We start from the raw sequence: 22,692 nt of genomic DNA, 5'->3' as shown, positions 1-22,692 counted from the left end.
GTTTGTTTTTTGTTGTTCTTCAGTTAAGCTTTTTTTTATTGCAAGTCATCATAATATTAATCATTATCGTGCATCGCAAGTTTTCCTAATCTTGTGCAGCTCTACCACCTTTAGCATCACCACTTATTGTACGAGTACTAATTAAAATTGTTAATTCGATCATGAGACCGTTCTATGATCAGAGCAGATCGTCCATTCATTCTAATCCTTCACACGCTTTAATCACAACCCCCTCATCTCCCTGACTGACCAGTCGCTTGTATTCCTTTAGCTTAGCATCCTTCCTGCTGCTTCCAGATGCATGGGTTAACACATGAAGAAAACTAAGGACAACCCCTTAATGTGTTTGTTTACAGGCTTATGTGGAAGACTTTGTGCTACGTATGAGACTACAAAAAAAGCTAAATATGTTTCAAACACTAACTATTCAGATGTGTCTGAGATTTAATACGTGTGACAGATACAAATTTATGCAAATAACATACTAAACCGGCTAATACAAACCTTGTCCAGAGTGAGAACTGTTAGGTTAGATATAAAAAGAAAAGTTCTTTAACAATTGCAGAACTTCTACTTTTGTAAAGTACAAAGAGAATCCTTGTCAGCTGCAGTCGTTTTTGCTTTCAATAAGAAAAGTTTTTCACATCAATATTATTCATACACTGGGCTGTTGAACACATTTTGCATCACTGCCCTGAGAAGTAGGTTCCCTCACGGCTGTGTGTCTGCAGGTGCCTTTTGATTTTGTCGGAGCGACTGAAGCACTTGCCACACACAGGGCAGCTGTACGGCTTCTCTCCTGTGTGGATCCTCATGTGGACTTTCAGATGAGCCATCTGTGTGAATCCCTTTCCACAAATCTGGCAGCGAAAAGGTTTTTCCCCTGTGTGGCTTCGCTGGTGCTCCTGAAGTCTTCCGGAAGAGCTACAGCATTTCCCACAAACCCCGCAGCGGTACGGTTTCTCCCGAGTGTGCACTTGCACGTGAACGTGTAAATGACCGATGTGGCTAAACGCCTCACCACATACTTTACAACAGAAAGATGACATGTGACCCTGTATGGGGGACTTCTGATGGGGGCAGTCCATGGCGTTAGCTCCTTGGTTACGCATGACAGTGACTTGTCCTCTGTTAGACCCAGATACTGCTCCTTTAGCACCAATCATCTGTCCTCCATTTTCCAAACCTATGATATCAATATTGTTCTCGTTGGAACAGTTCGGGTTTACCGGCGCTAGAGGCTGAGCACCACTGCTGGAAGACGTGGAGCCTCTGTGGCTGCCCACACTCTCTCCCTTCACATGCCTGGGGGTGCCTCGAGATCCAGGATCCCTTTCCCTGTTCTCCACACCCTGACTCTGAGAAAGGCTGGATGTGTGGGGGCCGTCCTGGGGGTATTCATTTGAAACGCGTGAAGGAGTGAACATATTCTCTGAGGTACTGCAGGACCCATGGCTTCTGAGCTGATCATCTCCTTGGTTGGTCCGCAGCTCTCTTTTGTCTTTTATCTGTAAGGGAATACGCTCCTCGTGTCCCATACTGGGACTCCACTCACGACGTGGGTGCTCACCCTCCTCCTCATCCAACAGCCCCATGGATGGACGATCTGGCAAGAGACAGACACGTAAGTATTGAGTTTTAGGGGTTCTGACGAATAGAGGCAAACCTCTGAACTAAAGCATCCAACTCAAAAGCAGTAATGTCTACGATATATGCTAGCTCTTTGTTAGCAAAGTTAGCGCAGCGAGGAAGCAACATTACCACCATCTATCATCAGAGTGATAGGTTAACATCATGAGCACTTTTGAAAAGCTAATTCTCTGTTAATGTTGTTAGTGTTGCTTGCTCTCTATGCTGGTAAAAGCTATTGTTTTCAGTCATGTTGTGTCCTAAACAGAAGCTTACTCGTTTTCTTCTAACACGTTAGCAGTGGTCTCCGGTTTAAATGAATGCCTTGTGAGTCTATGGCCGTGTTTGAGATGAGCAAGTTCTGCGCAGATTAGATCACCGGTGATCAGCGCACAGTGCATGCCGGTTAGATTCGTGTCCGACTTGACACCGACTTGCTCTGGCGTCATACCCACGTAGGCAACGATAACCTCGTGAGATCAAGGCGGCCGCAGATTTTGGAGCAAGGTGCTGCAGTTGCTCTCCACCGGCTGAAAAAACTAGGGTATGACGGGAAACACCTGGCTCTCACCTGATCTAAGATCTGATTGGTTCCCATTCTTATCCAAACATCCAGTGGTAGAATGAAAAATGTTAGTTGGTCATAAGTATTCTGTAAATCATGTTACGCTGATGATGACAACTATATAGGCCATAAAGACAAATATGTTTTGTCTTCTTTTGTGACATTTCCTATAAGCACACAAACTCTACAGTTGATAACCTTTACTTATTATTACAGTCATATCTTCATATGTACATTTCCACAATATACAGGTGCTGGCCAGTAAATTAGAATATCATCAAAAGGTTGAAAATATTTCAGTAATTCCATTCAAAACGTGAAACTTGTACATTATATTCATGCAATGCACACAGACCAATGTATTTCCGATGTTTATTACGTTTAATTTTGATATTTATAGGTGACAACCAATGAAAACATCAAATCTGGTATCTCAGAAAATTAGAATATTCTAAAGGCCAATGAAAAAATGTTTGTTTCTCTAATGTTGGCCAACTGAAAAGAATGAACATGAAAAGAATGTGCACGTATAGCACTCAATACTTAGTCGGGGCTCCTTTTGCCTCAATAACTGCAGTAATGCGGCGTGGCATGGACTCGATCAGTCTGTGGCACTGCTCAGGTGTTATGAGAGCCCAGGTTGCTCTGATAGTCGTCTTCAGCTCCTCTGCATTGTTGGGTCTAGCGTATTGCATCCTCCGCTTCACAATACCCCATAGATTTTCTATGGGGTTAAGGTCAGGCGAGTTTGCTGGCCAATCAAGGACAGGGATACCATGGTCCTTGAACCAGGTGCTGGTGGTTTTGGCACTGTGTGCAGGTGCCAAGTCCTGTTGAAAGGTGAAGTCTGCATCCCCATAAAGTTGGTCAGCAGCAGGAAGCATGAAGTGCTCTAAAACTTCCTGGTAGACGGCTGCATTGACCCTGGACCTCAGGAAACAGAGTGGGCCAACACCGGCAGATGACATGGCACCCCACACCATCACTGACGGTGGAAACTTTACACTGGACCTCATGCAACGTGGATTCTGTGCTTCTCCGCTCTTCCTCCAGACTCTGGGTCCTTGATTTCCAAAGGAAATGCAGAACTTGCTTTCATCAGAAAACATAACTTTGGACCACTCAGCATCAGTCCAGTCCTTTTTGTCCTTGGCCCAGGCGAGACGCTTCTTGCGCTGTTTCATGTTCAAGAGTGGCTTGACACATGGAATGCGACACCTGAATCCCATGTCTTTCATGAGTCTCCTCGTGGTGGTTCTTGAAGCGCTGACTCCAGCTGCAGTCCACTCTTTGTGGATCTCCCCCACATTTTTGAATGGGTTTGTCGTCACAATTCTCTGCAGGGTGCGGTTATCCCTAGAGCTTGTACACTTTTTTCTACCACATTTTTTCCGTCCCTTCGCCTGTCTGTTAATGTGCTTGGACACAGAGCTCTGCGAACAGCCAGCTTCTTTAGCAATCACCTTTTGTGTCTTGCCCTCCTTGTGCAAGGTGTCAATGATTGTCTTTTGGACAGCTGTTAAGTCAGAAGTCTTCCCCATGATTGTGGTGCCTTCAAAACAAGACTGAGGGACCTTTTAAAGGCCTTTGCAGGTGTTTTGAGTAAATCAGCTGATTAGAGTGGCAGCAGGTGTCTTCTATATTCAGCCTTTTCAGAATATTCTAATTTTTTGAGATACCAAATTTGGAGTTTTCATTAGTTGTCACTTATGAATATCAAATTTAAATGTAATGAACATTGGAAATACATTGGTCTGTGTGCAATGCATGAATATAATGTACAAGTTTCACGTTTTAAATGGAATTACTGAAATATTTTCAACCTTTTGATGATATTCTAATTTACTGGCCAGCACCTGTATGATATCCACAAGCATGTGAGGATGTGTTTCGGTTGCTAATAGGCACCAGAATTAAAAGTAAAAATTAAACAAGTATGAATGCTAACGTGATATCTTCAGCCATCGTCACCCGCAAGCTACAAGTATGGAAATCTGTCCGACTGACACGCCGGCTTTTAGCCACTCCCACTGCTGCGTCTGTCTGCTCTCGTCTGTTTTCCAGGCGAGGCGCTGCTCATCTCAAACAAGGCCAATTTTTGTGGGAGAAAAGCTCTGGCGCTCTTGTTTCAGGAACTAGGAGGTAGCTGGCAGATGAGAAGTGAACAGAAGCAACAGGATTTGAAGTCTTTCTTCCTGATATTCCAAAATCTCGCCTCTGACTGGCTTGTTTTGCAACACTGTTTTATCTCCAAATAACACAAGCCTGAAGGAGTTCGGCCATGTTGCCAAGATGCTGCTAATGCTAATGGTTAGCTTCTATTAGTCAAGATGTCGAGCAAAGATGGATGAGTTTATGAACGCTAAATTGACTAATCTGAGTGTTTCCCTGTCTAGTTTCTATCATCAGCTAATGCAGCTGCATTGCCAGAGGAGGATTTTCACCATTAGCATGCATGTTAAACTTAATGTGGCCGATTATAGTTTTAAAAGAAGTAAAAAAAAAAAAAAAAACATTCTCTGTGAACTTGGCATTTGATTTTCCTTCAATGTTATGGATGTAGGCAAACACATACACCTCTATTTGATTTTGCCATTTTAGATGTGGCTTGATTTAACCTGTGTACATCATCACAGATCTTTATCCTCAGCAGGTCCTGCAGTGATTGTGTGAACAGAGAACACCAATATTAATGTAACCCGGAAGTGATTTTGCAGGCTAAAAGAGACAGGAAGCCTCAAACAGGGAATCCGTGGCCTATTGCTTATGCACTATGAAAAAGATGGCTTCCCCTCAGCAGCTTGCTGAACAGCAAAAAGAAAAATTTTCACATTTGTAGAAAAACTAAAGGTTACAGACAAATTTACATATAAACTATATTGTATAAAATAATTATAAGTTTTGCATTAACATTTAAACATTTTCTTACAGGTAAAAAATAACATTTTCTTACAGGTAAAAACTGAATGTAGTAGTACCATCCATCTTTTCTGAAAATAACAAGAAGCCTTGTCATCGTTTTGAATTTCTAACAGAAAATTTTGACAAACTGTGTCTGCTTACTGTGAATGTAAGTGGTGATTTTAAACATTTCTGATCATAACGTTTCAGTGACTGAGTTTGCCATTAACAATGTTGGCCAATTGTAATGTGCGTATTTTTAAAGAGGTCCTACACTGAGAAACACTTTATTTTTACTACAGACCACTGCAAATGTATTAAAATGTGAGCGAAGAACCTGCATGATCCGTTATTACAAGAGTGAAGCACTGGCTAGTCAATGGTGCAATCACAACAGGGTGTTGTGCTGAACCAAATCACCCGTTGTGGCACGCACACTGCCCAAATATTTACTAAAATGTCAAAAGTTAGTTGCATCCTGATTTTCGCTACTCTAAAAGATACTTTACCACTCTTAGTATAAAATACTCCTGTTGCTACAACAGATCTAATTCTGAAAGCAGAGGCTCCCATGCCAATCACCAGTGATGTTTGTGTTTAAAAGTATAGTAAGAAACAGCTTTTAATGAAACTGTTTTATTAACGACTGATCTGAGCTTTAAATACACTTTCTACGGGGATGCATTTTTCAGCACAACACCCGGCTGGCTAACGAACAAAGGTCGCTAACCCAAAAGCTGCTAATGTTAGCTAACCTGCTGTGGAAACGGTAAACTTGTATTGAGTTTGGGGCAATAGTAACTAACTAATCTCATACTCCTACAAGTCATTATCTATTATTTAAACAAGTGTTATCGCAGTGATGCTTGGCTCTTATGAAAATCATGGGCTAGGGCTACGCTGTTAGCTTTTCGAAGAGCTAACCTGGCCATATTTCAATTCCGGCGTCTCGGAGCCTACGTCTTAGACGGTCGTTCTCCCGCTCCCTGATCGCTATCTCTTCTCGGTACTCCAAAATTGTGTCCTCCACAGACTTGTAAATCTCCTGTGCAGCAAGCATGAGGCGCTCAGTCAGGAAGACGTTTAAAAACTGCAGCTTGGTCATTTTGGGGGTTGCACGGAGATCGTGCTCATCCAAAAAGGACAAAAAAAGATGCCATGGCCAGTCACGTGACTTGGATTTGGTTCTTTTTTGTCCCGTCTTCAGGTCACGCCCACTTTAGTCACGTCATTCTCCCCCTTAAAGCTGCGCGCGCGCGCACGCACACACACACACACAGTGAAATGAAAACACTACATTGAATCAAGTGCATTACTGAGAAAACTCGCCTCTATGTCATCTGCTGCATCTATTTGATCTCCTGACCTCTTTTGACTCTGCAGTCAAAGATGCCAGGGATGTGTTTCTCTAACTTGGTATCAAAGACACCATCAGCACTAGTCAGTACATCTAAACACCGTCAGAAAAACCAAAGTATTGCCTTAGATCAACTGAAGTCAGATTTTTTTAAATGCATGTAAACATGTTAATCTGGCCAAAGTTGAACTGATTCTAATAGGGCAAGTACCCAGATAATGCAGCTAGAAACCACATTCTTCTGCATGTAAACAGCTCAGCCCAGCTGTGACTGGTAGGGCACTCCAGAAAGTGACAAGATCATGGAAGCGGTCTTCTGATTATGTCATCGCCACCATGGACCATAACTTGCTACTTTATAAGCTGAAAGACTGGCTTGACCTATCGGGAACTGCACTGGGGTGATTTCTTTCTTACTTGCCTTAGTGTTCCTTCTCTGTGGCTGTTTTCAGGTTCCAGTTCTCCTCCGCTCCCTTGCCCATGGTGTCCAGCAAAGCTCTGTATTGGGGCCACTTTTGACCCCAATTTACCTGCTCCATCTCCACAGGGGTGTGTCTACCATATGGTAGAACAGTGGGGCTGCCTCCCTGTAAAATATTGTTAATATTTATCATACCATAAAACTCAGCATTAGTTGTATCATTTCAAATTAACACTTAGAATTTTCAGGCTCTTGTTTGGGCAGCTTAAATGCAGCTTAACAAGAATAAAAATGTAAGTTTCAGATAATTGAAAACACGTGTGACACGGAATTCAGTTTAGCTCCTTACTTCGCTGGTTCCCAAATCTGGAACATATATGACACAATACAAGCTGATGTTTGAATTGTGTTCCTGTTGTTTGGATTTTCAATGGCGTCTTGGACAATTCAAACTTGTATCGTTTTGTTATTTTTCTGGGGAAGCCAAAGAAACTGCCTAAAAAAGCAAAAATATTGATTAAACAGATGAAAAATGCATGGCTTTAGTTTAAATAATTGCCTGGGAAAGTCATCACAAAAATAAATGTGTTTTGTTTAGACTTGCTGTACAGTCTGTCACACTCCAGTCCAGTAGGTGGCGGTAAAGCACCTTTGCGTTGATTCCCAGAAAAAAAGTAGATGAAGAGAAAGAATCCATGGTGGTTAGCCATATTAGCCTTTTGCTGTTTTGGTGTGTTAAATTACAATTTTGAGCCTCTAGGAGACGTTATTAGTAACAAAATAAAATAAAAATAAATAAATAAGAAGACTAACTGCTGCTGAAGAAATGTTTCTACCATGCGGAGGATATTATTCTCTTCCTCAACAACATGGTGTGAGTTAGTTTCAGAATCAGAGATTTTCTACTGCAGTCAACGTGACAATCGGAGCGTAGCAGAAAGACTCCTGCTTTCTGTACCTGCTTCTGTTTATTTGAGAAACGCGCTCGTTTTGCCATCAAATGTTCCTTCTATCATCCCGGTCATCTCTAAGCTGCTTTTTTTCTGCATCTGTTAGCTAAATACGGCTAGTACTATAGACATACATACAACGTGCTACTGCATCAGGACCATCGATCAGCTCTGACTGACCAGTCGTGTTTACTTCAACACATGGATCTGGACATCATTAATACCGGTACTGCCACACTGCTATTACTACTATTGTGTGTGTGTGTGTGTGTGTGTGTGTGTGTGTGTGTGTGTGTGTGTGTGTGTTCTGGTTTCCTCCACTGTACTTCTCTACTTCACTGTACTGATATTTTCTGTAGAAATACGTTAGTGTGCACAAACACAAGAAAATGTTAACCTTGCAGCACCAGGCTAAAGACCAAAGGTGACGACAGATCATTTGCTGCTGTGGCCCCTAGACTCCGGAACTCTCCCCCCCTGAGCCTGAGATCAGAGAACTCAGTGGTCTCCTTTAAAAAGCAGCTGAAAACTCACCTGTTCAGGCTGGCTTTAGCGTGACCTTCATCACCACCCTCTCCTTATTCTGCTCTCCCCACCTATTCTGCCTTTCTCAGGATCCACTGATTTCCTTCATTCCTATTCACTCTCATTCTCTGCATTTTTTATCACAATTGTCTATTTTTGCTTATTTTAAACATATGTTTAATCATTTAAAAAAATCTTTTTTATATTTAAAATTTTTATATTTTTATCTTGAGAGGCGCTATGGAAAAGATTTTCCCTCCCTCCTTCCTTCCCTCCCTCCCCTCATTTCTTCCTTCCCCTCAATTCTTCTAGAAATCATTTCTTCAGTCATTATTGCTGAGTCAGTGTCATGACCATTATTAAAGCCTGCTTTTATATGTTTACTTTTGGTTAAATTGTGTTAACTTCAACAGACCAAAAGTAGGGTAAAGATAATTATGTAGCCAGGCTTTAGTTAGGCCCTTACACAAATAGATTTCAAATCAAGCTTTTACTCTTTGAAAAATTAAAGAAAAACTAAAAGTCAAGAACTTCTTTTCTGCCTGCGGGATGGGTACCGAATTCGGTACATTTTAAGGTACCGACCGAATTCCATAGTACCGACCGAGCACCGATTCACGTCATTTCAAACGGTGCCTCGTTTCGGTACCCATGCTTCATAACGAGAACTTGCCAAGACAGCTGCGCATGCGCAAGAGCATTATGTCGTCGCTCGCTGCGAGCCAGTTGTAAACAGAGCAGCATGGTAGAAAGAATGCACGCTAAAGCTTGGGTCCACTTCACTAAATGTGATGGGTAACTGGGTGATGATGAAACCAGCGGCAACGATCTAAGTTAGACATCCTCATCTGCTCCGGTAGGTAAATAAAATGTTTAAGATAACGTTAGCTTGATATGTTTGCTTCCGTTTCGCTAATGGTGCGTTCGCTTTCTCCTCGGAACTCCGAATTTCCGACTAGAAGAACATGAACGCGCTCTAAAGTTTGGCTTCACTTTACTAAATGCGACAGGTGATTGGGTGAAGATGAAACCAGTGACAACGATCTAAGTGTGCGGCATCATCGTTTAAATCTGCTCCAGCAACTAAATAAACTGTTTAAGATAACGTTAGCTTGATATGTTAGCTTCCATTGCCACCGTTGTTATCAGCTAATGGTGCGTTCGCTTTCTCCTCGGAAATTCTAACTTCCCAATAGGAAAAATCAAATGTAAAAAGACGGCTAAAGGAATGAAGATACACAGTAAATTTAGTTCACAGTAAAGATGTTTGCTTCAGTTTAATTATCAGCTTATAAAACTACAAGGACGATGTTAAAATACAAACAGTTGAATGTTATTTATCGTGATATTTATCAAATATTGTTATATATTGAGAAAAATATATATTTAATTATAAAAGAGAATTAAGATAATAAACACTCAAAAGTTACGAAAATTGGTACCGTTAAGTAACGGTATCGATTCCTAGGTACCGGGAATTAGTACCGAATCGATTCAAATGTCAAAGGTACCCACCCCTACCTGCGATGGTTTACTATGTGTGTTGGGAATGGGAACCTAAATCTCCTCACCTTCCAGTGGCTCGGGGGTCTGCTGAACAACAAAATAAGTGAATAGATAAATAAATAAATAAATAAATGTAAGTAAATGGGGCTGTAGAAGTTATTTTCCTATGCCTTGCCAGGTGTGCCCAACCCTTGTCCCAGAGATGCCCTATCCCCAACATGTTTTAAATGTTTCCCTTCTGATTCAGTGGCTGAGTCATCTGTTCAGCAGCTCATCAGGCTCTGCTGAAGCCTGCTAAGCACAACTAATTCAAATCAGGTGTGTTGAAACAGGGAAACATTTAAAACATGCTGAATAGGGGTCTCCCTGAATTACACGTATGCTGTACTTCAATTTGATTAAAAAATATTTATGCTTTCCACTGTCACGTAATTTGATGCTTGTTAAAATTCGTAAATAAAGACTACAAATCGTTGGTTACGTATTGTAACCCCAGATTCTATGAGTCTAGTCGCAGCCCTTAAGCGAGCTGCTATTGGAAGGGTGATCTCAGCATCAGCCAATCATGAAGAGCTTAAATGTACGCCCACCACGTGGGCACCCCTTGTGGGTTATATAAGTGGAGCGACTCCACTGTTCGCCTCCGATGGCTCTTAGTCCTAACAGAACCAGTGTGGCCAAGTGGCTTAAGGGCTGCGACTAGACTCATAGAATCTGGGGTTACAATACGTAACCAACGTTCTATTTTGTCTAGTCTTAGCCCTTAAGCGAGCTGCTATTGGAATAAAGCACAGCTGGATGGGTTTACGCCACACTGGTTAGCTCAACCAATGGACACACCCAACATGTCTCCTTTTAGTGGGGGTCGCTCAGCCCAGGGCTTAAAAGGCTGAGGCAGCCAGAGAGAAGAGTGGGGCCACCACTAAAAAATATCATCCACAAGAGGATGAAATTCATTCAAGCAGGGCCGATGAGGTGCCATAATGCGTTCACTCAGCCTGCTGAGGTCCAAGCACTGAACGAGTGATGGATCCTGAAGACACATCTCGTAAATAAGAACGAGTAAAGGAACAGGGTGAAGCCCATGAAGCAGCCTGACAAATGACTTCCATTGACCCACCACTGTGGGGCGCCACAGAAGAGGAAATCCCTCTGGCTGAGTGAGCCCTGAGTGTCTCAGGAGGATCCAGCCCCAATGATGTGTAAGCGAGTGAAATGGCGTCACATAGCCAGAGTCAAAGGCGCTGGGCCAACAGCGCTTGCCCAAGGGAAGACTCCCTGTAGTGCACAAACATGATTTGTGAGCGGCGAATCCCTGAAGTGCGTGACACATATCGTGCGAGCGCGCGCACTGGGCAGAGAAGATGGGAAGCCGCCTTCTCCTCAGAATTATGGGGAGGAGGAAAAAGTCCAGCCAATGAAATTGACCTGGATTTGAAGGAAGTATTAATGTTTTTTGGGCACAAAGGCTGGGTTGGGGCATAAAACAGCAGACCCACCATCTTTCCGGATCCTGAGGCATGCGGGAGCCACTGAGAGGGCGGTTTGGTCGCTCACTCTCGTGACTGATGCCAGTGCCAGCAGCAAGGCAGTTGTAAGTGACTAGCCTGGCAAGCCAGACTAAATAAATGTATTATTTAGTCTGGCCACGCTCCATTGACGGCTCTCGGTTGTGGGGCGGGTTCTACTGTTGTCTTTCAAATGATCTCCGCATTCCACTGGACAATGAATGTGACATACTCTTGTTTCATTCTGTTGCATCATCCCACCCACCAGGCATATAGAGTGCCCTGATTGGCCCACAAAGAGGATAAAGCTCTGTGATTTGTTCACTAAGCAGATAGAGCACTATGATTGGCCCACCATTATGGACCAATCACAGCTCTTTATGTGTTTGAAACCCCTCTAGAGAGCTGTGATTGGCTAGCCAGAGTCCTGGTAGGAGCTGCTGAGGTTCCAATGTAGCGTGCCTAGACCATTCTTTGCAAAGCAAGAATTTGGTCTAGTTCACTAGGCTAGTAAGTGACAGGAACTTGAGTGAGACCTGGTCCAAGGGCTCAAATGGGGCTTCAGATAAGCCACGCAAAACCACCGTTAGATCCCACTGGGGAATTAGCGGGCGGGACACAGGTCTGTTCCTTCTGACACCTTTTAGAAAACGTTTTGTGAGGGGATGATTGAAAACAGATCTATCACCAAAACCCTGGTGACAGGATGAGATAGCTGCAGCATATGTTTTAATAGTGCTGAATACGAGGCCCCTGTCCGTCCGTATCTGCAGAAATGATAGGACATCCGCCAGCTGGCAGGAGAGCGCTTGAACATTCCGCTCTGTGCCCCAGTTCTGGAAAGCTGCCCATTTAGCAGCGTAAGATGCAATGGTAGAGGGCGCCCGCACACTCTGAATCGTGATGACCACATCATGCGGCAGCCCAGAAACCCCTAATCGAAACCGCTCATCGGCCAGACCCACAGCCGATGGCTTATTTCCGGAGGATGTCTGATTATCCCATCCGCCCGGGGAGGGGCGTCCTCCCTTCGCGGGAGTCTCCACGGGGAGCCGGACAGTAGCGCTTGCTGGTCCGGAAGCCATGACGCGGACAAGCGTCTGGGAGCCACCAGAATTACCGAGAGCTGTTCTGACCGAACTCGGTCCAGGAGAAGGGGAATCAGAGGGACTGGTGGAAACGCATAAAGGAGCGTTCGAAGCCCGGGCTGGTGTGAGAAGGCGTCCGCTCCGAGCGAGGTTTGGTCCCGGAGACTCAGGGAAAACCACAGGCGACACTGAGCGTTTTCGCGAGCCGTGAACAGATCCACACGGTTCCCCGAACCTTATCCAAATCTGTGATATCAGCGCGGGATGCAGACGCCAGTCGGAGTCGCGGGGACCCCCTCTCGACAGGATGTCTGCCGCTACATTCAGGATCCCCGGAATGTAGGTGGCACAGCAGGTGGACATGTGCCCAACACAGTAAATCTGTGGCTATGCGCAATAGAGGAGGGGATCGAACTCCCCCTTGGCGATTTATGCAGGCTGCCGCCACCTGGTTGTCTGTGTGAACTTCGACATGACGGCCATCGAGAAGGGCAGCGAAGTGCATGAACACATTCCTCATTGTCATAAGCTCCAACACATTTATGTGCTCGTGCGTGTGGGAGGGCCAGCGATCTGCCGCGTAACAAGCACGTGCCCTCCACCCCAGACAGTGACGCATCCGTAAACACAGATACGTGTGACGCAGGACGTCCGATGGGAATCCCGTGTGAGGGGATGCAGGGATTCCCCCAGTGAGCGAGGTCCCCGCCCACTGAGGGGGGAACCCTCAACATACGTCTCTTCTGACGTATCGGGTGTACCCGGAGGCAGATGAACCAACTTTGCAAGGCGCCTCGAGTGCAACAACCCCAGCAGCACCACCGAGTGGGCTGCAGCCATCATGCCCAGAAGTCTCATGACTAACAGGGCTCTCACGATCTCGCGGGGTTGCACGCGGGAGATCACCGTGGTGAGATCTGCCGCTCTCACCGGCGACGAACGTGCTCTCATTAGAGAGGCGTTCAGCTCCCCTCCCGAGAAACATAATCGACTGGGATGGAAGAACAGAGTTCTTCCCCCAGTTTGTAGAAAACCCCAGGGTTGACAGATGCTCTGTTAACCTCCTGGTTTGCACTGACGCCCTGTCCTCGGACCGGGCGCATCGGAGCAGATCGTCCCGGTAAAATAAAACCCTCGTTTCCGCAGTGGCTGCAGCACGGTCTCCGGACATTTGGAGAAAGTGCGCTGGGCTAGCGAGTAGCCGAAAGGGAGGCATTCGTGCGCGCGTTCCGACAGCGGACGTGTGCTCGAGGTCACGTGAGCAACGTCTGAGGATCGGTTTCGCGCCCTTACCGCCGTCGCTCGTACCAGAGAACTGGGAGCGACCCATGGAGGGCTGTGCTCGAAAGAGCAAGTGTGAAACAGCTGGAAGAGGCTGATCCGCACCGCAGAGCGTGGAGTCCATGAAGGACGAGTGGGAGCCGGGCCCGTGCACGGGAACGTCAAAGTGCCAGCGGATGGAGCCGCGCAATGTGCGCGCTTTGCGCGTGGTCGCGACAGCGCCATGACATCCCGTCCCACCCAAAGTTGTGGGGGAAGCGGGATGAGTCGGGCCTGGCCGTAGGCTGGGGGCGGTGCGCAAATGGAGCGCACCCTTACAGCTGCCCGTGTAACATGACCGAGTCCGACTGTGTGAACATGCAGATGTGCTGCAGTGCTTGGTGCGGGGAACATCATGTGTGAGGATTCGGCAGAAGGTTCTGCAGAGGACTGTAGGATTGTGCTCTCGATGTGACGTTTTTTGGGTTTTTATTTCAAAACCAAAATAATTCACAGAATTAACATTGCAGCCATAAGCACACATATTCCCCCCCCCAACGAGTCGTTTTCGTGGTTGTTTTCGGCGAGGTTCCTGTGACTGCCAAGGCTGTGTCTGCTGGCTCGTTCGGAACCGTTGGCCGCCAACTCCCTGGTCCCGCCTCAGCGGGAGGCCGGCTCCGCGGGGCGGGCCGTGCAGCTGGGCGCATGGAGTTTCCGCGCCGTTCGTCCCATCCTCTGGGGGAACGGCCGGAGTGCAGGCTGACCGAGAGTGGAGCAGGTCTCGCACCGTGGCTGAAAGTTCAGCTGCTGAGCCCTCTAGATGATGCTCGTAAGATGGGGACCAAACAGAACGTCAGAGGTGATGTGGCCTTCCAGCATCTCTCTGTGCAGGTGTTCAGGAATGGAGGGCAGGGCCATGAGCCACAAGGCCGCTGGATAAGGGTCTGCCAGGCAGCAATGCGAGCAGAACCGGTGAGTACAGCAGCGCACAGATTGAGGATGGCATCAGCAGTTTTAGTAATGATGGTTTTTGACTCGACAGGAGAGTCAAGCTCCTCCACCATTTTGGAAACGCCAAAGGCGAGAAGGCGATGTTATTTCCTGCAGCGCCGGTCTGGAAGGCGCACTGGTGTGCGCGATCGGCGAGCCGCCTCAGCAGCTGGTCATGCTTAGTGGGAACTGCTCGCGGTCCAGTGAGGTGGTTCTTGACGCCACACTGGAAATTGGCGCCTCGAGCCTGGCAGGCTCGGAGAAGGCGGCGGACCAGCAGCTCATGGCAGCAGGGAAGTGCGGCCAGACGGGGTCTGGACAGCGCGTCTGTGTTGCCCCAAAAATTCCCGCCAATTCATCCGCCTCAGGGGAGCCGGTTCTGGAACGGCTAGCCACCTGCGGGTCGCAGCCGCGGAGATGATGGCGGGCAGCTCCTGGAGCAGTGCTCTAACTGCTGGCAGGGAGGAGCGAGAAACCACTGGGGCAGAAGGACCCGCTGAGCGAGGCTCGTCGACCTCCGTGTTGTACAGGAGGGAATAATGGCTGCGGCAGCCAGCCTCGTCGTGCTCCTCACGAGGCTCGTCGACCTCCGTGTTGTACAGGAGGGAAAAAGGGCTATGGCAGCCAGCCTCGTCGTGCTCCTCACGAGGCTCGTCGACCTCCGTGTTGTACAGGAGGGAATAATGGCTGCGGCAGCCAGCCTCGTCGTGCTCCTCACGAGGCTCGTCGACCTCCGTGTTGTACAGGAGGGAATAATGGCTGCGGCAGCCAGCCTCGTCGTGCTCCTCACGAGGCTCGTCGACCTCCGTGCTGTACAGGAGGGAATAATGGCTGCAGCAGCCAGCCTCGTCGTGCTCCTCACGAGGCTCGTCGACCTCCGTGTTGTACTGGAGGGAAAAGGGGCTATGGCAGCCAGCCTCGTAGTCGACCTCCGTGTTGTACAGGAGGGAAGGGCTATGGAAGCCAGCTTCGTCGTACTCCTCGCTGTCGATGACATCGTCCAATCGGTAGGAGCCAGCCGGCTCCTGGCCGACGTTGAAGAACCGTAACGCCTTGTCCAGCGAGTACGTGCCAGCCACCGGAATTTCCTCGTCGGTGGAGGGGGTGAAGTACTCGACCCGGCGGACCTTTTCAGCCACGGGCAGAGCGGTACAAAACGGGGCACGAGGCCTGGGGGTCAAGGCCAGGCCAGCGTGGTGAGCCCCGAGACAGACCTCACACTTGGCGTGCAGGTCGCCGCTGGAGATGGAGCCCGTCTGGCAGGCCGGGCAGGTCCTGGCGTCGCTGGACATGGTCGGTGAGTAGATTTTTCTTGTATAATTGCTCTTAAAAGAAGCTCTTAAGCTTGGCGTGAAGAGAAAACGGAGGCGAACAGTGGAGTCGCTCCACTTATATAACCCACAAGGGGTGCCCACGTGGTGGGCGTACATTTAAGCTCTTCATGATTGGCTGATGCTGAGATCACCCTTCCAATAGCAGCTCGCTTAAGGGCTAAGACTAGACGAAATAGAACACAAGTCGCGTGTATCTCCCCCAGCTAAGCTACCACTTATGACATGCCCAGCTTCATAGTGGTTTTCTCCACATTTAATCCTTCTTCTTTCGTCCTGGAAAATGGATGTGAAGCTCATTAAACTCACAGCCGTTTTTCTTCTTCGTGCCTGGTTTGATGACATCAATTTGGTGCAACAAGCAGTTGGAGTTCTCCACTTTTTTTTTCACACAAAACATAAAATAACTTTTTCCGCCAGTCAAAAATAAGAGTGTTCTTGGTATTAAAATGTGTCTTTAAAATTCAAGGATATCATATGTGAAATCCATGGAACATGTCAAACAGGGTCAGAAAATAACTTATTGGCCCTTAGGCTTCCATTCTTTTATTTTTATTTATTTTATTTTTTTAATAATGTCTAAAGAAAGTGGCTTATTTTTCAGAACTAATGAGTGACTTCTCCATACTGTCTGCAGTAATATTTCATCATATATGGGCTTAGCATTGTTCTGAAAGGTTTAAAATAGCATGATATAAATCATTTCAAGCTACAGCTGTTATATGTGGGAACATAGTTACAGTGGTCTGTCATTCACTTCATTTGTTACTGTGTTTTCTACAAGATGTTACACAGGTGGTGGTGGTGGTTAAAGAAGAAGCTCCTGAAGGACTGAGTGCTGATGTGGACCAGCAGGACCCAGAACACCTTATAAAGGAGGAAGAGGAGGAACACTGGACCAGTCTTGATAGAGATCAGTTCCATTTGAAGGAGGAGATGGATGCCTCCAGGTTCCCATTCACTGCATTTTCTATAAAGAGTGAGAATAATGAAGAGAAACCTGTGTTCTTACAGCTTCATCAGCAGCAAATAGAAGACAGAGATGTTCCAACCAGCAGCTTAGCCGACCAGATGACAACAGAGACGGGTGGAATAGCAGAAAGTAGCAGGAACCCAGATCTAAGTCCTTATGAACACACATCTGATTCTTCAGAGACTGAAGTTAGTGGAGAGGATGAAGAGGATGAGGATGTGAATCTAGAACCTGAACTGTCAGAGTCTGAGTCTAAAACTGGAGACAGAGACAATGACTGGAATAAGAGTAGGTCTTTTGAGTCAGATGTTGAGACTGAGCAGACAGAGCAAAAACCATTTAGTTGTGATGTCTGTAGGAAAAGATTTGATAAAAAATCTAATTTAAAAACACACACTAGACTTCACACAGGACAGAAACTTTTTGTTTGTGAGCACTGTGGACAAAGATTCAGCCGGAAGGCAAATTTAAACACTCACATGAGTGTCCACACAGGACAGAAGCCTTTTGCGTGTGAGTTCTGTGGACAGAGATTTAGCCGAAAGGCCAATTTAAACACTCACATGAGTGTCCACACAGGTCATAAACCTTTTGCTTGTGAGTTCTGTGGACAAAGGTTTAGCGATAAGACAACTTCAAAGAGGCATATGAGAATCCATACGGGACAGAGGCCTTTTGCTTGTGAACTCTGTGGACAAAGATTTAGCGTTAATTCAACTTTACACCGTCACATGAGAGTTCACACAGGACAGAAGCCTTTTGCCTGTGAGCTGTGTGGACAAGGATTTAGCCAAAAGACACATTTAAACAGACACATGACAGTCCACACAGGACATAAACCTTTTGCTTGTGAGCTCTGTGGACAAAGATTTAGCCAGAAGACAACTTTAAACAATCACGTGAGAGTCCACACAGGACAGAAACCTTTTGCCTGTGAGATCTGTGGACAAAGATTTAGCCAGAAGACAACTTTTAATAGTCACATGAGGGTCCACACAGGACAGAAACCTTTTTCCTGTGAGCTCTGTGGACAACAATTTAGCCGAAAGACATATTTAAATAGGCACATGAGAGTCCACACAGGACACAAAGAACCAATTTAAAGACCAAGTTCACTTGGGTTTTCCATTGCATTTACAGTGGTTTCCAGTATAAATGAATGCCTTGTGAGTCGATCTCTGTAGAAAAAAATCTCTCATGCTCATGTTTCAGGACATGAAACTTAACCGGAGGTGAGGGGAGAAGAAAATGGCAGGATTTGGAGTCCTGCTATTTGGACATCTGTCCTCAGATTGGCTAGCAGCAGTGCAATTCTACCCTGCAAGACATGAGCCCATGAATGAAAATGTACATTGTGATGTAGATCTGCGTGGCTTCTTCAAACTCAAGCGTTTACCCCTCTATTTTCTATTGACGCCTAATGGGCTCGACACACGGGAGGCAGCATCACCTGGGCTGCACATGGGCTGCATGGTGGCGCAGCTGTTAGCACTGTTGCCTTGCAACAAAAAGGTTGCAGGTTTGAATCTCGGCTGCATCTTTTCTACGTGGAGTTGCAACTTCCCTCCATGCATACATGGGTTTCCTCCGGGTACACCGATTTCCCCCACAGATCACAACATGCCCTATAGATCAACAACTGTAAGTCTCTTTGGCTAAAAGTGTCTGCCAAATAAATAAACATCACCTCTCCTCCATTAATTTTTAATGAGCCATGAGCGACTAAGTGATAATCGTGGGTCTCTCTCCTGCTAAGCAACACGTGAATTAATGTGCATGTAAATTTTTGCGCTTGTGCACAGGCAAGCCAGCGACGCAGTCCCAGAAAGTTGAGAAAATTTAAAATTTTCGTCTCTGTCGCTCGGAAAAGGAACAATCAGCGGAGGTTTCATTGACTGTCAAATAAGCAGACAGGATGTTTCTCAGTACATCTCCAATCTAACATGAAGAAAAAGTTAATAATTGCCGTGTCGGGTTTCCCAGAGCTTTACAACATTTCTGCTGAAATGCCAAAACTCCAGAATTATGCTGCCTGTTAAAAAAACATAAGCTTCTCACAAAGATTGTCGGGTACAGATTAGTGTAAAGCCTAATTTATACATTTCCCTTCTGCATTGGGACGGGCGCACGCATGACCCAGCTGTTGAGTCATCCCAGATCAGAGCTGCTTAAAGTATCACCTCAGCCAGATGTTTGTGCCTCCAACACATGAAGCTCTCTGTTTGCTCGTTGTGTTCACAACAAAGTGTCTTTGTGTTATTCTATTCATCTGTTTCATCTTAGTTTGTGTTTCATTTCTACTTGGAGAGGGTGCCACTGTGTCACCTGTGCTCAGATTAAAGCCTATAATTTTACAATTTAGACAAATGAGTTGATTTTAATTTTGCCCTTGCATGAGAAACCAAAAACCCTTTTAAAACACACCGTTAGACTGTCTCTTTTTACCGTTTATGCTGCCGCTGTGATCCAATTTCAATTAGCATAATGTTTCTTTTTGCTGCTCAGCAGATGATCGAGACATTTATCTGCCTTTTAAACATAGGAGAAACACTTCAACTTAAAACAAGTTCATTGCCATTTTTTAGGTTTGAATATGAACTGAAGTGCAGGAAACAGAAAACTGCAACGATAAAACGTTTAAAAAGTTTATTAGTCCAAAGTTCCAGGTGTCCAAATGTCCAGGGTTCTAAATGTCTAGGAGGTGTTCAGGTGTCCAGTGTTCTGGTTGTTCAATGTCCAAGGTGGCCAGCAACCAAAATGTTTAGATGTCCAAGTGTCCAGGGGTCTGAGGGTCCAGGAGTCCAGTGGTCCAGGGATGTGCCTAAAGGGAGGCCAGGGTGAATCCAGAAGAGAGGGACAATGGAGAGGTAGAGGTTCAGACAGGAGTCTGGAATAAAAAAACACAAATAACAGATTGAGTTCAATAACAACAAGGAGAAGATGTCCTGAGCCTTCACTTGGGGCAGCTTCTCAGCTCTGCAAGCATGACTGCAGGACCTGCCCATGGTGAGGTGAGGACATCCTGAAAGGGGCAGCAGAAGAAAGAAACTCCCCCTGGGATTCTGTCTGGTCCAGTTGCTTTAGATGGCTCGGTCCTGCAGAGGCAGCGGTTACAGCAGCAGAATGGACGTCCAACTTCTGCATGGAGCTGACTGACGGTCAGGTAAAGTTTGCTGCGCCGTCGTCTTTGAGCAACAAAAACAAAACAACACAAGAGAAGGCAAGGGGGTCATGGGGTCAGAGGTTAATAAAACACTGAAAAGACAGATTCAACTAGCAGAGAGAACGGTCTGACTGGGAAGGTTTTTGGTTCACATTCAGAAAAATGATGTTTGTAAATAAACATGAGAAACACCTGCTAATGTGTTTAAAAGTCAAGAGACAAATATTAAAACAAATAAGATGTCATATTATTCTCCCTATGGAGTCTGTGATACAATCAGTGGTACGGTGCTGGTCTCAGGTCAGACTGGCCCCCAACAATCCCCCCACCCCAACCCAGGTCTGCATCAAGGTGGAGATCTGTCTCAGTAGGGAGAAGACGTGTGAACACAGGAAGTGACTGAAGTGGAGCTGTGCTATCAGGTTCACTCAGATCACTCCCTCTCACACACACACACTGTTATAGATAATTTTCTGAACAGCCTCTGTTTAGATAAATGGAGTTTACATCCTACAGAACAACCTCAGGGCCCTTAGAGACTGTCTCAGACCACTAGCCCGAGTGTGTGTGTGTCTAATAAGAATGGGGGGGCAGTCCTGATGGGGGAATCCTACTACTTGTAGATAGCAGATTCCCATCCCATCATCAGTCTCCTCCCCAAGGAGGAGGAGGAGGACCAATGAGAAACTACTACTAGTAATAATGACGTGACTTCTGCCCCTAATGTGCTGTTTTATATTATTTAATTTTAAAAAACTTATATTTTTACTTTCTGGTTTATTATGAGATTTCAGCTGTTTGAAAAACCCAAAATCATGATTATGGGGTGAAAACCCCATAATCATGACATCTGGGAGATGCTGGGTTAAAAACACAGAATCATGATTATGGGGATGAATTAGGGGTGAAAACCTCTAAATCATGACATTTGGGTGTCGTTGGGGTGAAAAACTCAAAATGGATGACATTAAAAAAATAATAATTAAAAAATAGTAAATCATGATAATGTTCATGCATATGTACAAAAAAGCCTGTTTAGAGGGCCTACCATTTAATTAACCAACTGAGTATGATCATAATTACTTAATATGCAAATTGAGAGTGGCACAGTGCCAAATGCTCCTCCACCCCCCCCCCCCCCCCCCCCCCCGGCGCATAACAACAGGCAGCCTGTTAGCTGCAGCAACGCATTCTACAGAGAGAGTGACTAGAGGCACACTTGGCCCCGCCCCCTTGTGACGTCATAAAGGCCTATCATATCATCTCCTCTCATTACCTTTAATTTCATTTTAGCTTGACTAGCGATCACAGAGGACCTCTTCTCTTCTCAAGAACGGTCAGGAAAAGAGGCTTTTCAAATACCAGGAAGCATTCAAAGCAACAGCAATACCTTTAAAATGTCTTTGTCAAAAGATAACAAGAGAAAAAATAAATCAATCAATTTAGATTCTAACTATCAATCAATGTGTGAAACAGTACATACTTTGATTGGAGATATAGCCGGAAAGGTAAGTGCAGATATTAATGAACTGAATAAAAAAAGAGCTGAATGGAGGGAAGAAGAAGCATTATGTAGGAAGTTAGGAATACCCTACTCATTTGAAGACGAGCAGAATAATTATTTAAAAAACTTTTTTGCCCAGCACCGAGCCCTTCACATGGACGCTGATGATTCAGAGAGTTCTACAAAACCAGAAGATGAATTAGGCGAAACTTCACATAGAAATGTTTGAACAAATGTTACCAAACTCTGTCAGAACATGGAATTAGGTAAACAGGAGGAAAGATCTACAGATTGTGGAAAATCGAAGTCTTTTGAAGACAATTTGGGGAATTGTTTGAAGAGTGATTCTCTCCAACAGACAGCCATTTGTGGAAGTCTAGAGAGTTGCTTCACACCCTTTCCAGTGTCTGACGAACACAATTTCAACGTTTCAGAGTTTGACAGTGACTATTCAGATACTTCTAGAGAAACAGACTGTGAAACCAATTTTACTTCAGCTTCTAGTGCTTCTGATAAAAGCTTTTTACAGGCATGCAAAGATAAGTTTACTGACGTCATGAAACCTGTCATTGCTACTTACAATTTCTTGAAATCACTTAAAGAGGGAAGGAAGACAGATTCTGATCAGTCTGAACAATCAACCCTGGCCATTGAGGAAATTAATGAAACAAGTGACGTTCTTTCTCTGAGGCAAAATATAGGTTTAAAACTTGTAAACACCAAGAGTACATCCTCCAAATTGTCAAACACGTGCTCACCTCAACCAAGAAGAGACTCAAAAGAATCCCCAACAAAATTTAAAAGACCAGATGTAGAAGATTTTAAGCCTGATGAAACCGTACTTGAAGTCTTTAAAGCAGAAGCCAGGAGGAATTCTGAACAGACTTGTGATAACAGAGAAGTGTATTCACTGGATGAGGAAACTGGCTTTAATGGGGCAAACAAACAAGTCTCTGAATCCGCTAGTAAAAATATACACATTGAAAGTGAGGGGATTTTTGAAAACTTCAAAAGCAAATGC

The 22,692-nt window shown here is 45.4% G+C and overlaps 2 protein-coding genes across 4 annotated transcripts; one reads left to right on the top strand and one right to left on the bottom strand.

The window, feature by feature from the left end:
• Positions 1-513: 513 nt before the first annotated feature.
• Positions 514-6,289, bottom strand: LOC107385569 (zinc finger protein 8). 2 transcript variants are annotated; one of them, XM_015959534.3, is made up of 2 exons: positions 6,020-6,289; positions 514-1,606 (listed from the first exon to the last, which is right to left on the bottom strand). In XM_015959534.3, exons 1-2 carry the CDS (start codon positions 6,198-6,200, stop codon positions 687-689), a joined length of 1,101 nt encoding a protein of 366 aa, XP_015815020.1. In that variant the 5' UTR covers positions 6,201-6,289; the 3' UTR covers positions 514-686. The 2 variants fall into 2 exon arrangements, with proteins under 2 accessions (XP_015815020.1, XP_015815021.1); XM_015959535.3 differs by having other exon boundaries at positions 6,056-6,289.
• A 1,009-nt stretch (positions 6,290-7,298) lies between these two features.
• On the top strand, positions 7,299-19,118 carry LOC139068861 (zinc finger protein OZF-like). 2 transcript variants are annotated; one of them, XM_070549323.1, is made up of 3 exons: positions 7,299-7,745; positions 7,930-8,049; positions 16,816-19,118. In XM_070549323.1, the coding sequence occupies exons 2-3, from the start codon at positions 8,025-8,027 to the stop codon at positions 18,105-18,107; spliced, it is 1,317 nt and encodes a 438-aa protein (XP_070405424.1). In that variant the 5' UTR covers positions 7,299-7,745; positions 7,930-8,024; the 3' UTR covers positions 18,108-19,118. The 2 variants fall into 2 exon arrangements, with proteins under 2 accessions (XP_070405424.1, XP_070405423.1); XM_070549322.1 differs by having other exon boundaries at positions 7,299-8,049.
• Positions 19,119-22,692: the final 3,574 nt, after the last annotated feature.

Source organism: Nothobranchius furzeri, chromosome 3, assembly GCF_043380555.1.
Source record: "Nothobranchius furzeri strain GRZ-AD chromosome 3, NfurGRZ-RIMD1, whole genome shotgun sequence".
NCBI classification, from domain to species: Eukaryota; Metazoa; Chordata; class Actinopteri; order Cyprinodontiformes; family Nothobranchiidae; genus Nothobranchius; species Nothobranchius furzeri.
Note: the sequence above shows the minus strand (reverse complement) of the source record. Positions and strands in the feature narration are given on the sequence as shown.

Coding starts and splice junctions, on each gene's coding strand:
- LOC107385569 (XM_015959534.3), bottom strand. CDS start 6,200: ATGACCAAGCTGCAGTTTTTAAACGTCTTCCTGACTGAGCGCCTCATG. Junction 1,607..6,019: donor CGGAATTGAAATATGGCCAG/GTTAGCTCTTCG, acceptor GTCTCTTGCCAG/ATCGTCCATCCATGGGGCTG.
- LOC139068861 (XM_070549323.1), top strand. CDS start 8,025: ATGGATCTGGACATCATTAATACCG. Junction 8,050..16,815: donor TCTGGACATCATTAATACCG/GTACTGCCACAC, acceptor GTTTTCTACAAG/ATGTTACACAGGTGGTGGTG.